General features: G+C 40.9%; 1 protein-coding gene across 2 annotated transcripts in view; it reads right to left on the reverse strand.

The window, feature by feature from the left end:
- Window positions 1–3,156: 3,156 nt before the first annotated feature.
- The window catches only part of SND1 (staphylococcal nuclease and tudor domain containing 1), a 693,764-nt gene continuing 682,394 nt past the window's right edge, over window positions 3,157–14,526 (reverse strand). For both annotated transcript variants that reach the window (XM_073652562.1, XM_073652561.1), the window contains exons 20-24: window positions 13,505–13,574; window positions 7,827–7,940; window positions 7,538–7,741; window positions 3,877–3,921; window positions 3,157–3,664 (exon numbers count right to left, since the gene is read on the reverse strand). In XM_073652562.1, the coding sequence (XP_073508663.1) occupies window positions 3,599–3,664; window positions 3,877–3,921; window positions 7,538–7,741; window positions 7,827–7,940; window positions 13,505–13,574 (499 nt within the window). In that variant the 3' untranslated portion in view covers window positions 3,157–3,598. The remainder of the gene's footprint in view (window positions 3,665–3,876; window positions 3,922–7,537; window positions 7,742–7,826; window positions 7,941–13,504; window positions 13,575–14,526) is intronic.

A 14,526-nucleotide genomic window follows, 5' to 3' on the forward strand; every position in this document is an offset into this window, starting at 1 on the left:
CTTGTCCTCCCTGATCTTCCTTATGACCATGGGAAGAAGAGTCAACGGGGGAAAGGCATAGGCCAGGCTGAAATCCCAAGGTATTTGGAGGGCGTCCACTGCCAGGGGATTTTCTCTGGGATTTAGGGTACAGACGAGCCTTGTCTTTTGATTTAGTCTTGTGGTAAACAGGTCTACCACCGGAGGCGCCCATCTTCGGACTATTTGGAAGAAAATGTCCTGCTTTAACTCCCATTCTCCTTGTCTCAGAGGATAGCGGCTTAAGTAGTCTGCCTTTGTATTTTCTTTTCCTTTTATATGAAGGGCCGTTAAGGAACGAAGATGACATTCCGTGATCTGATAGAGATGATCTGTCACTCTCATCAGTGATCTTGACCGTGTACCCCCCTGGTGATTCACGTAAGCTACCGTTATTCTATCAGAAAGGATCTTTACATTTTGGTTTTGGAGAAAGACTAAGAAATAATTGATCTCCTTGACTACCGCTAGCAACTCTTTGGGTTTGGAGGAGAGACTCATTTCAGCATTCGACAAGGACCCCTGGGCCACCCTATCTCCTAAATGGGCTCCCCACCCACTGGAACTTGCGTCAGTGGTAATTGTTCTAGTGGTTCTAAGCACCCAGGGAACTCCTTGAGATGGGAAGATGAGGCGAACCTACCACTGTAAAGGACTCAACTGACCGGGGTGACAAGGATATCTTCCCTTCAACAAAACTTCACTATGCAGCATGACCCACTGTAGAACTCTAGAGTGGTATTGTGCCCACAGAACCCCAGGGAAACATGTCGTCAGGGTACCCAACAAGGACATTGCTACTCTAAGGAACATGACCGGATTTAATACTGCCTTTCTCACCTGATCCCTAACCCTTTGTTTTTTGGCTTCCGGGAGGTAACATACCTGAGAATCTGAATCCAGCATAATACCTAAAAATTGCTGAATTTTCGTGGACACTAGCCTAGATTTTTTCAAATTAAGCACCCAGCCCAGACTCTCTAAGATGGTGATCACTACCTTTAGGTGTCTATTACATTGGAAGGCAGAATTTCCAACTATCAAGAAAACATCCAGATAAGGGATAATCAATATATCATGTTCCCTGACATGAGCCATGACCTCTGCTATAACTTTAGTAAATATCCGGGGGGCTATGGCCAAACCAAACGGCAGGGCCCTATACTGGAAATGCTTGATTACCCCATCTATGACCAAGGCAACCCTAAGATACTTCTGGTAATCTATATGTATAGGTACATGGTAATAGGCGTCTTTTAAATCTAATACTACCATGTAACAGCCTGGAAACAGCAATTTTATTATTGATTCGACAGATTCCATTTTGAAGGTGGGAATTATCAAGAACTTATTAAGTGCTTTCAAGTTAATGATACACCTGAAAGAAGCGTCCGGCTTAGAGACCAGAAAGATAGGCGAGTAAAATCCCAACCGTCTTTCGGACATTGGAACTTCCACAAGGACTACTTTATGAACTAAGTCCAGCACCTCCTTTTGAAGGGCCAACTGTTCGGACAATGAAGAACGAACCGGGGTCAAGATAAATCTCCCACGAGGAATCGCCTGTAACTCGAACCTCAGACCAGAACCTATCAGATCAAGGATCCAGTTACTGGCTGAAATAGTTGTCCAGGCAGGTAAGAAGGCCATCAGCCTCCCCCCCTACCTGGACTACGAGTCATTGACTCGACTTCCGGGGTTCCCGAGTAGAGAAAGAAGCACTGAACAGAAGACCTTTACCTTTTGGCTTGCGGCCTTCCCATTTATCCTGATCCCTCTGTGGTCTTTTACGTACAAATCTTCTCCTGCGAAAAGACAGTTTATATGCAGGCATGGACAGGCTAGGGAAACCTTTTCTCCTGTCGCTTGCTCTATTCAAGATTTCATCCAGAACTGGGCCTGTCACAGGTTCTCTCCATCAAGGACAGGAAACCAAACTGAGGCAAGAGAGAGGGCCGCCCCTTTTAAGCCTGTAGGTTTCCTGTCCTTGGTGGGCAGATCCCCTTTCTCTCGTGGTGCTGTCACGGTCAACCGATAAAATACAGTTGCATAACCATTAAAAAATTCTGATATGTTTTCTAACATTGTTAATGGCTTCAATACAAATGACTGGCTGAATAAAAAGGTTAAAGAAAGATTATACCAGGCACAAAGGATTTGTATCATCTCATCCTAAGGGGACATGGCTCAGTATCTACTAAACCATTACTTTTGATATAGGCAATGGCTTAAACACAAACTTGTCAAACAACTTTCATTCAACCTGTGTATGACTTCTCTAGTACACAGACGCGGCATTTCAAATCTGTTTGATAATGTAAAAATGTCTTAGAAATATAGTGCATATTTCATTACACCAACTTGTTACACAAGTTTTCTAGCAGTTTATTAACTAGTGAGCAAGGATCTTATGAGACGTTATTTTAGATATTTGTAAAGTGTTAATATCATACTGTGCAGAACATGCAGTTATGACACAAAAGGTCCATTCATCTGTATTTTACCGTATCTAAAGAATAGTCATAAATGACTCTCCGATGATTCAAAACTGTGTGGTACTGTATATTCCCAATATTTTGTCCCCCAGTGGGACCCTAGTAAATGAGACCTACTATATAATGCATTTTGAGTACAAAAGTCAAGTCGATAAAACAGATCAGAATGATGACAAAAATGTAGAGCTCAGTTATTAGGAATAGTTGTCGAAAAATCTATTTATCAGAAGAAATCTGTGCAAATATAGGAAGTGAGACACTAAGGATATAGATCCATGCCATATGAAGATGATATCTACCGGTACTTACCTCTGGATCAACTGCATGCAGGTACCATGTTTTGAACGTGAACACACTTAGAAGTTCACTAAATATACATGTACTGAAATCTATATTCCTATTTTGCTTACTGTGTACATGTGCATTAAATGTATTACACTGTTTCAATGCAAGCAACATTAAATACAATTCTCAATGTCTGTTGAATTTGCTTGTTGCCCCAATATCTAGATAAATCTAGGGGAAATATGTGCTCAATTGTATTCTACATCTGTTTAGAGAGAAAAGTCCTGAAATTGCTGTTTAATTTTGATCAGACTGGTATTAGACGCTGTAAATGACATTACAAGACACCACCACTATGTAATTAGAACGTAGTACTTTATTGAGCCATTAAATACACAAGACAAAACATATGACCCTGGACACTGGATATGGGAGGGAACAATTACATTTTGAGGGATCTAGAGGACTGGACAGTTAAAACTTCATCATTTAATTTGCAGAACATGATTTGAGGACGCAGGACTGAGTTATGAGAAAAAATACAAAACTAATATCAGTCCATCTAATTATTTTTCCATAATAAAAAAGAAAACTTAAAATAAAGATTAACACATGTTGTATGAACCGTATGCACTGATATTTGGGAAGTTTTCAATTGATGCAAATACTTGTCCAGGATGGAGCCTGTATTCCCCTTCCAATGTATCTGGCGTTATTTGCTGGAACTTCTCTTCAATGGAGCAGGTGATAGAAAGCCGTGAAGAGGGAGGGGTCTCTGTCATCTTTGGAATGGCACCCTTTTAGCGGCTGTAACCAAACTCGTCAGCATCATCGGCCCGGAAGTCGCCATAACGCCACAGGTTCAACTACAAAGAAAAAAAAAACATAGTAAATTATGGCTTGTGAATAGAAGAGCAGATTACTTTCTTCTATCTGGAGTTCCCTGGAATAATACAAGGCCACATGGTCTCAATGCTAAACAATATGTACAGTGAGAATCCTATAAGAAGGGGACTTAACCCCTGCTCATACTTTAGCATTCCCTTAGGCATTGTATTAAGTAGCAATAGTAACTTACCCTTGCAGACTTTGCAGATTCCTGAGCATTCACATACTCTGCAACCTACAGAAAAGGAACATTCAGAAACTCGTTATTTTACAAGCCAGAACATAATCACAAAGCAGAACACCAGCAATAGTACTAACTCGGTCTCTGTGCACCATATACAGTAAGTGTAACTCCTTGTGGAGTTTGACAGCAATCTGCTGTGATACTGGGAATCTGAGCATCTATTGAGAAGAGGTTATTGTGTCAGGCATGAGCTTGTGAGGCTCAGTGGAACGTATAAGTCAACATATCCCCTGATTGCAGAGCTGTAACAGAGCCCAACAAAGCTACTGATTACAGAAGCGCACAGGAGACAATTTGGTTTTGCCAACAAGGAAAGCCAAGTACAGAACATGATCTGAAAAGCTAAGCTTTTAACCCTTAGTTCCAAAACGTTAGAATATTCTTCCATCAGACAGTAAGCCATAGATATTTATAACATAAAATAGAGTTAACCATGAAGTCACACTTAAGTAGAATTGGAAGGGTTACTAGAAATGGCTGCAATGAACTACCCCCATTCGTGACCAGTGCGCCTAATGGCAGCTCATACAATGCTTTCTTACAAACTATGGCACCAGCATTATTGTTTTTTTGTGCTTCTAGAATTCTAACTTTTTCAGTTCATTCTGATTTTTAACAACTGCAAGTAAACTATGAAAGTTTCTACTAAATGTCAGCCTGAAGAAATCTTGACTACTATGAGGAATTGGTACAGAAACTATATTGGAAAACTATAGACCTTTCGCTTTTACGCCGAATAATATTTGCTAAAACTGGAACCCCCCTTTTACAAGGGCTAGCCAGCACAGCAATTTCTATGATTACTGCCCTGTTCATCATCAGCACCACTACAGGTGAGAGGAAGACAATTGCCTGAAATCCGATGCATGACAAGGAAGGACAGAAATACGCTCAGAGAACTATAGACAAACTCATACCAGGCAAACTGGAGAAAATACCATTTTTTTCCTAAACTCATTCTGTAGGAGCAAGCTCCATAATATTACTCTGCCACTATAAAATGTAAAGGTGCAGATATTAGCCAAATAAAAAGGATTGACCAGGTCATCAGATCTCCCATACAATCACTAACAAGTATACCATTTTATTTAAAGCAGAGTATAAAATCAGCCAACATCCCTCCTCCATGAGCATCTAAGAGATGCCAAATCACCATTTAGCGCAAGAGAAATGTGCGGACAAGTTCCTTTATTCTCCACAATTAACGACCTGGGTGGCAATTTATTGGACAAAATTAGCTGCCATTAGTTTTAATCCTAGCTTTAATTAAAGTGACCTGTTCTAGTGACAGGTATGCATTAAGGTTATGACCTGCAACAACGTGTATAATTGCAACTAGTCCTTAATCAATCAAAACATTTCTTTAGCTGTTGTTTGCTTTTCTAGTTCATTGGCAAGAGAATAGAAAAAGATGCAAATGAGGAGAACTAATGGCTTATTACTAAACTATACTTTTTCCAAAAGTGGACAGAAATGGACAAAAACTGGACACTTCCACAAGATTACAATGGCAAGGCCACACACAATGACTTATAGATCACAGTTATGAATTTCAATGAAGGGCAACAAATGCCTTGGTATGGAAATGTATTCAACACAGGTCCATAGTATAAAGAATGGACATGAAGATGCGGGCGGTCTAGGCACAAGATACATATTCTATATGCGGTGGTGTAATTAGTATTAGAAGTCACTTGTCTGCTTCATCATGACACACTTCATCATGTCTATGCAATTACAAGGGGCTGCACCCAGTTCTTGAGCAGTATGAATTCTCACCATATTGATTTACATTAGTTGGGCACTGGGGCTTACAGTGGTCAATAACTTCTGCTGAATATCAATTAAAATTGCTCCTGTAAATAAGTCTGTTAATGAGCTATCGAGTTGTGCAGGGGGAGGGTAGGGGCAGCTCCTGCTTGTCAGTTCAATTTTTTGTGTCCTGAAGTGGCCGCATGATAAATTTTCCAGTGCGATGTTACATCGGTAGCTAACTCACAAGCCTGCAACACAATGAAGCATTACCAATCTACCAGGAAAACATTTAGTAATAATCAAAGCTGATCCACATTTAACAGGTCCTTAACCAGCATGAAAACTGCTCCGATGTTGCTGTGCACAATCTCAATACGATATGTAGATGATGCGGTCCTATGTGCTAACACTGCCCCAGAGCTCACCACCTCTTTCCCTGCCTGTCTCATATCTTGCTATAAGTTCATATTTTATGGTGTGTGCTGAATAATCTATGAAAATCACATAAACAATATGGTAGGATTTCTTCTAATACAACACAAGTGTCTTACAAAATGTTCAGTTGGCACTTCAAGTTGAGGGTATAAGTATCCTAGGGTCATACAGATGGCAATAACATACGCTGAAGCACATTGTTCCCGTAAATTGTATTCAGATGCTGGAAAAAAACTGCACACTGCAGAGTAGCAGGCTACAAAATCCATCTCTGGCTAACAAAAACATCTAAAAATTGATGTTTATTTCCCATATATTTATAGGAATACCTAGAAAATCAGTAGAATGGGTCCACTGTTTGATAAGAGTTGGGCATCCTGCGAGTAAGTCTTTATGATGTACATTTTCCCTGCTTTTCTACTACAAAAAATTTCATCCATATTAAAAATAATTTACCATAGTTTTTAGGACTGATGAAGGGAGTGTCAGCATATAAAACCAGAGGACAAAATCAGTGAATGGCAGTCAAACAAAAATAGAATGAGATAGATTTGCAGTTATGAAGCTGTCAAGGTAAAAAGCCACAGTAAAATTAAAGTTCTTTTCAAGGGAACTTGTAGTCACTTTATACATACAGTCTGCTCTGTCGACATGGTACAGAGAAGGAGAAGCTGCGTAAAATGATATATGGGTTTATTAGAGAAGTTTCAGTATAACTAGTATGTTATTCTTTGAAATCCCTGTTGTTTGCATGTATATGGGTCCAATGGGCGGTCCTACTCAGTGATTGACAGTTGTCTTTTCATTCACAGTAATAAAGAGCACACTGTCAATCAATGAGTAGACCCGCCCACTGGACTCATAAGCACACAACAACCATTGATTTCAGTGTATAAAATATTAAGTTATACTGAAACTTTTCCCATAGAAATGTATACCAATCTGATCCACTCCTCCTGCTCTATAACATACTGCCTGCAGAGCAAATACATGGAAGGTTCCCTTTAACTTCGCATCAATGAGTTCTGGTTTCTATACCAAAATATATTTTGGTTTCAAAATATTCTGGATTACTGGAGAGATATGCAAAAGTGGAGAACTTTTAGGATGAAAATCCAAAATAAATTGGAAATACAAAATATCTGAACATTTTTCCTGAGGAAAAATTTCGATAGGATACCTCTGGCCAGTTGTAATATTCCTCATTAAAATAAAAAAAAGTGCAAGATTTTTAGACTTTCTGAATTATTGGAGGCCAGAAAAAACGATTTTTACTGGATCTTTTTAATAACTATTTGCCAATTGTTGAGCCCTAGGACCAAGTACATTTAGTCAATTGCCAAATGATTTCTGATAAAATGTGGGGTAATCATACAGGAATAATTCATTGTACTAGAAAATATTCAGATTTACTCACCAGATTCTTGAACTGCTTCTCTTTGCGCACCTCCACCATGACCAGGCCCTCTTTTACCAGACCCAGGCCCACATCCTCTTTGGAGTCTGCAAATTGCAAAGTGACATGTGGACAGCCAGCGCCTGCATACTCCACATTCAACAGGCACTGAGTGTTCTGAATATCGCGCACCACATTATCCACCACATCAGCACGAGCGTCCTCCTGTATGGGGGAAAGGATAGTCAATTATGACCACTAAGTAAAGGCATGAGTGCAGACACCCCATCTTACCGACCAGTATACTCACATCTTGTGGCACTTGGATGAAAGCAAAACAATACTCTATAGCTTGTGCAGGAAGCGTACGAACACTGAAAGATGTTGGGAGGGTCCCCAGACGAGTGGAGGGCACAGTCTCTCTCTGCAAAACAGAACAACAATGTGACAGGCGAAATACTCAGATAAAACATATGCAATCTTATTTCACAGCCAAAAGAAGAGATCGAAGGAAAACTGCAGCATTACAGGAGAAGCAAAGCTCTACACAGACCATCATCAACATCCTGAGTACATTTCTATATAGACAGTAAAATCCTACAAACATGCATATTCATACAGAGGTTACAACGAAAGGATTAATCTTGGCAATCATAGGCTGAGGGCGGTTGCCGGCAGCTGGGAGATGAAACGATGTCAAGAACAAAAATACATGTTAGCTGAGGGGCAATCCGGGGGCCGGAGCGGTATCTTTGCTGCAAGTTCATAGCTGCCCTGCTGAGCAGCCTGCGGCCTGCGCCTGCCCTCAGTAAGGAGGGGGAACAAATAGCTCTGTTGACTACATGAGAAACAGAGTCAGTTTAAAATCTTGTTATGAAGCCATAAACTGAAAGAGCGATCTAAAGTGGTCTACGGGATAAGAACAAGACATCTAGAAAATTCTGACAGTGAATAACTAAGAGCTCAAGTGTAAACTGAGCATTACAGACATTAGGAGCTTGGACTGAAAGAATTGACCAAATACTACAGACATTAATGTTGCAAACATTGATGAAAAAGGATCACGTGAGTACAGTGTTTGTCACATACTGCAGAATATACTACATCATTGTAACATTATTGGGCTAGACTTACTTCCGCTTATAATTTATTGTATTCCTCCTCATGAATGTTTTTTTCTCTCATTTCTTTTAAATCAGCAATAAAAAATAAGCAAAAAGCCACCTATCTGGTCATCACTGAAGAGGTTTTTCACTGTCAGCCAAAATTAACAGTGGTAAAGGAGCATAGACCATGACCAAAACAAAATTAATAAATATGTCTACAAGGAACCAAAGAGACAAACTATCATCAAAATACATTAATGTGTGGGACTAATAAAAAATAAAACTCCTAAAAAATGTTTTATTCATATACAAGATCCAATAAAATATGATAAAAAAACATACAAGTACACATGCAAAACAAGTGAATGAACCAAATATGACTGATTCAACAAACCATCAAATTACAAAATAGTAAGGCATTCTGCATGAAATATTTAATATACTTGAATGAACAATCACACCATATGGAAGAAAAAGGCAACATCGCCAAAAAAAGAAATCTGTTCTAAAGTTAATATATAAAAACAGACCAGTCCCCAAATTCTGGATATGGTTTTCCCACAAAATCTGATGCGAGACACCCCTAAGTCGTGTGTGAAATGCGCATCTGAAGCGCACCCTGGGCCATGGGTTACTCGGTTCCGAGCCGGTCGTTGCTAGGGAAGATGTCACAGTGGCGGTGACCCAGTCCGTGACCCAGGGCGGTCAGTAAAAAGGGGATATTTACAGGGGAATTAAAGTTCTTATATATAGTTCGTGACGCCACCTGTGGTATGTGGCTAAAGGGAGCCGCCGCTGCGGAGCCGGTCCTCTGGAGCTGGTGTAAATGCAGCAGAGTTGGTACAGCTCTCCACAGGTAGAGCTTAGCTCCAGGGCAGTGTAGATGTTGCTGTTATGGAAGTAGCACTCGTGGTGCAGTGTAGTGCAGGGGGTGATGGCGCAGCAGCAATAATTGACAGAGACAGTGAGGTGCAATCTTCTGGATTTACTCACAGTTCTTACTTGGCTCCTGGTTACAACTGCAGACCATAACTTCCCACGTCGTGCTGAGTTCACCGGGCAGGGGCTCAGCCAACCCTCAGGTACCTCCGGAGTACATAACGGGACCCCCTTCTGTGTGTTCCTTCTGGCCGTCTCCCTGCACCTCACACCTAGTGTCCCAATCCAGTGCCCGCGGACCTTGCCGGGCAACGTTTTCTCTGTCCCCTGGGTCCTCTATGGCCACCTTCTTGGTGAGACAGATGAGGCTTGTGTCTGCAGTACCTGAAATACTGCAGCCTCCGGTTTCCTAGCTGAATATTTGTAATTCTCGATCGTTAGGGGCCGGTCCCCTCTGCGACCCGATCCCTCCACCGCCTGGTAGACTCGGGCATACGGGTGGCCTCCTGCACTGCCCGTACCCCTGGGATCCTTTCTTCACTCCTGGAGCCTACTCTCTGCTCCCGTTACTTCCTCCTCTCCTTCTTCTGGGCCTCCTCACTCAGGCCTGCGCTTCCTCTGAGCAGAGCTCCTGCTTCCAACTCTTCCTCTCACTCTCCTCAGACTCGACTCAACTCCTTCTAGATGGTTCCATCCCATTTTATATCATTTCTTTCAATGCTCCCCTGATCTGCTTCCTCCACCCACACCCACTACATGATTCCCCCTACTTTGGTTCCCCCCAGGGACAGGGCCCAGCAGGGAAGCGACACATCTTGCCCCTCCTGCTGGTCTGGAGTAGTGTAGTGTTGGATGCAGGTGTTAGGGTCCCGGGCAGCACTCTATCCTTACCTGAGAGTGAGATACCACACCTCTGGGTGAGATGCAGTACCTCTGTGGCGACTGAACCCTCAGGGGCGCCACACATCAGTTAGGGTGGGTAAACCATGACCAGATATTTGGGGACTGGCTTGTTTTTATACATATACTTTTAGGACCCTTTTTTTTTAAGGAATATGGCCTCTCTTTCCTGTATGGTGACTACAGACCATATCAGTTATATTGTTTTTGGGTATTTCGGCCCTTCTATACAGCTGCGTTACATACAATATGCCTTACGGTTTTATAATTTGATGGCCTTGTTGAATCTGTCCAACGTGGTTTACTCAACTGTAGATGAATTATTATATGTTTTATGATTAGCCCTGCACAGGCTTGCACTTTGGTAAAGGTAATAAAATAACAACAAATCCCCTGCTGCCCCTTGCTTCTGGGGGGGCAGCAGATCTGTGCATCTAGCAATGTGTCCGCTGCAGTCAACCACTGGCCTCCGCAGTTTCATGCTGTCCACTGAGACCAGTGATTGGCTGCACCAGTCAATTTAGGTAAAAGGTATACAAGTGCTGCAGGAAAGTAAACAGAGACCACCGGGGAGCACCTGAGCAGTGGTAAACAGAGATATTGGATAAGGAACACTAGAAAAAGCAGTGTATTCTTGTGTATTCTTGTGAATACAATAAATAAAAGGTCTAGGTGGGCATTCTTGTACTTGTTCCCAATAATCTTTTAAAGCAAGGCAAGGCATGCCTATATCAGGTGGCAAAAAGAGCCAGAGAGCTCCCTAAACCTAGGATGGATGTTTATTGTTACTTATCTTACTAGGAGTCATGTAGGTTCTTTGTACAAAATGTATATAGAACATTTGTTCACTTGGAGCTTCCAGTAAATATTTTACAATAGAAAAGACATTATTATTGGCGGCCTAATGGTATATCGTACTGACCAGTCATGAGTAGGAATGTATGAGATTATTCCTGCAAAATTGTACTGTTATGCTGTAATTCATGTTCTGCTGCTGTGATACACTTTATGATCCCAAGGGAAATGCCAGTATCGTATCGTAACAGCACCAGTCGGTGAGTATAGGTGTTTTTTTTTTTCACAGGGGCAAACATTCAGATCGAGAAGGGGTTGTCCTAGTAGGGGGCAACCCCTTTACGTATACATCAGGAGAAGCTCCTCCTGGCATATATGTTAAATGGGTTGTCCCCTACTTAAAAAGTTAAACTTTAAAGAGATTGTCCACTACTATAGAACATGACCCCCATCGATGTAAACGGTGGAAATAATATTTTTAGCAAATACCTTGCACTGTCTATCTTGCCTGTGAGCGGCGCTATCGCTGACCGCTCACAGCCATCATGTGACCCCGGCTAGTGCCGGCTCTGACATCCGCTCATGTCGCGTCAAGTTCTGGCTGCAGCCGGGTGTGACACAGTGACGCGCTCCTCGCTTTCATTGGGAAAGCACGCAGTGGATGCTGGGCTGTCAGCCATCAATCACCGGGGAGCGCGTCACTGAACGTGGTAAGAGCAGTGCATTAAGGCCCAGAAGGGAGTGGCGAGAAAATTAGAAAAGGGAATCTTAAACATTTAGGAAACTCCAAAACAATATAAGTGTTACCAGAGGAATATAATGGCAGTCAAAAAAGAGTTTGCGACTGATACATTTGCTCAATAAAGCTAATAAACAAATCCACGTATTTTAGGAGTTCACAGCAAAACAATAAACAGCAAGATGGGAAAAAGTCTGCATAGAAATCATATATTAATAGTTTCTTTGCTACATTAAATACATAAAATGTAATTGCTCACATAATTGTTAGGCTCACAGACTGCTCTGCCTGGTGTTAGGAAAGTTCATCTCTCTTAATGCTGGAAATGGGTTTATTTGTTTGCTAACAGACCAGATTTACTTTAATCGAAGACACAGCCCTACTTCACACTGCAGCAGAGGGAAAAGATTCAATCTGAGGAAATATATTAAATTGAGTGTTTTTTATGAGTCTTCAGGGACCATGCAGGAAATTTATTTATGTAATATATATAATACAGAGACCTGGGAGATTTAGATCTCCTTCCAAGCTTGGGAAGAGCCGGCTTCCTAATCCCTTCAGCAGGTTAATGCTTTTGAATGCAATATTATCCGCTATTCAGGTGAGGTCACTTCCAGTTAATGCCGGGTCAGGAGCAAATTCACATAATACAGTTTCAATGCATTGATGTTTACAAGTATCAATATAAAGATATGTATTATCACAAACGCTGATTATAGTTTTACTGAGCCAATGATATATTTAAGGGTGCAACGTGTAAAAGAAGCCACAAAAGAAGACCTGGAAAAGAAATGCTCAAAAGTTTCTTGTGGTGGGTGGGGAGTCAGCAATATTATACTAAAGATTAGGCCTACATGATCTGGCTCTTTCATACCCGGACTTCCCATAAGCACGTATTCAGTTAAAATGGCTTTCACTTGGCAATTTTGTATATTTATCCAATAAACAATCAGATTTTCCTACTCATCATTAAGGGCAACAACCAACAAAACATTAATACCTAGGAATAGTAAGACTAGCAAAATTTGCAGAGTTTAGAGATCAGGCATATCCTCAAAAAGGTCTTGTCACATGACTAAGTATAAGAAGCCAAACCAGAAAATCCATTTGCAAGTACATGTTTTGTGGTCTTTGCCTCTCATCAGTGCAAAGCAAAATAACTGATTAAGCTAGGTGAGAGGCTTCTAATAGAGGGACTAAGGGGTAAAGTTTCTCCTTGTGGAAAGTGCCAGAGCAGTGTATGAGATATATGGCAGAGCCCTTTGCAGAGTCAATATTGATTTTTAGGATTTCTAATTCCAATAGGTGGCCCTAGAATTTGTGTCCTCTTCCTCTTTGAAGAGGCTATTTGCATATTTAAATTCTCAAAAGAGAATTGCATGGCTTAAAAGTCTCCTTATGTTGACTTGGCACTCTGTGCAAGGAGAAACTTTACACCTTAAGACCACATTTCAAGTATTACACTCTTCACATGGATGAGTTTTATACCGGATAACTGCCTCATTAGGCCTTATTGTCACACATTTTATATAGTGAATAATGCTATAACTGAGACAAGTAGACACTCACATTTCCATAATCAATGTAAAACACATGAACCTTGGAGGGTGACTCAACCTTCTCCACACGAGCTCGGTACCTGGAAGAACAAAAAAAATTAAGTAGGTACTTGATTAGTGATTATTTCTATAACTCCAGAAGCTATAGCTACCAAGCATTAAATGATCTGAAGTACTTAAAGCCAAACTCTATAAAAAGGCATACTGATGGGTTAATTAGTGGTACACATCTATGTAAACTAAATCTTTGTCTTGGCACTCCTCCCTGTGGTTCTTAGAAATCACTTGACTTTTGTTAACTTAATAGAGTTGTCTGGTTTGGTAAAAAAACATTGTACATTCTTTTAAAAAAAATTTCAGTAATAGAAAATGCCACATTTCAGGATTTTTATTTCTTGACCAGAGTGGATAGCAGTAATTGTCTCACTCCCTAGAAGACCGGGGCTGTTTTGCATTACATGGACAACACATTGATTGGGATAAGCAGTGGTGTAGCATAGGTTGCCAGAACCTGGCTCGTGTATTTTTCACCCCCTAAGTTATGGACTATTAGCATTCCTTGAGCCCATTCCACCAGTGCAATACGTACCCCCCTTACTCCCCAAGCACAAGTATTGCATTGTAAGGAAATAAAGATCTAATTGTAGTTTGTCCTTTGACCCACTAGTTATTTTTCACCTTTTGCTGAAATCCAACACAACATGTTTTACATTGTTATATTAGATTTTTACTCATTTTTAATGTTCATTTTTTTAATGTAAACGGTTTATAACCTTCGTCCTCAACCTATCCCTAACTCTGTTCTTAACCCTAGGTAATGTTTATTATATTGCATTTTTTTTTCTTTTTACAGGGGGCACTTTTTTTTAGTTTGAGATAGCTTCCCTAGAAAACCTCTGCTCTCACTTGTAGCTTTTATGAGAGGCTGGGAGCTGTGGTACAGTACGGTGTAGCCTGTGTCATTTAGATCGTTTCCTATGCTGAGTGCAACAGTTGAGATGATTTTGTCAAATCGGCGGATGCCTATATAAC

This window comes from Phyllobates terribilis, unplaced genomic scaffold, assembly GCF_046119375.1.
Source record: "Phyllobates terribilis strain yellow unplaced genomic scaffold, ASM4611937v1 Scaffold_11__3_contigs__length_659146591, whole genome shotgun sequence".
Taxonomy (NCBI): Eukaryota; Metazoa; Chordata; class Amphibia; order Anura; family Dendrobatidae; genus Phyllobates; species Phyllobates terribilis.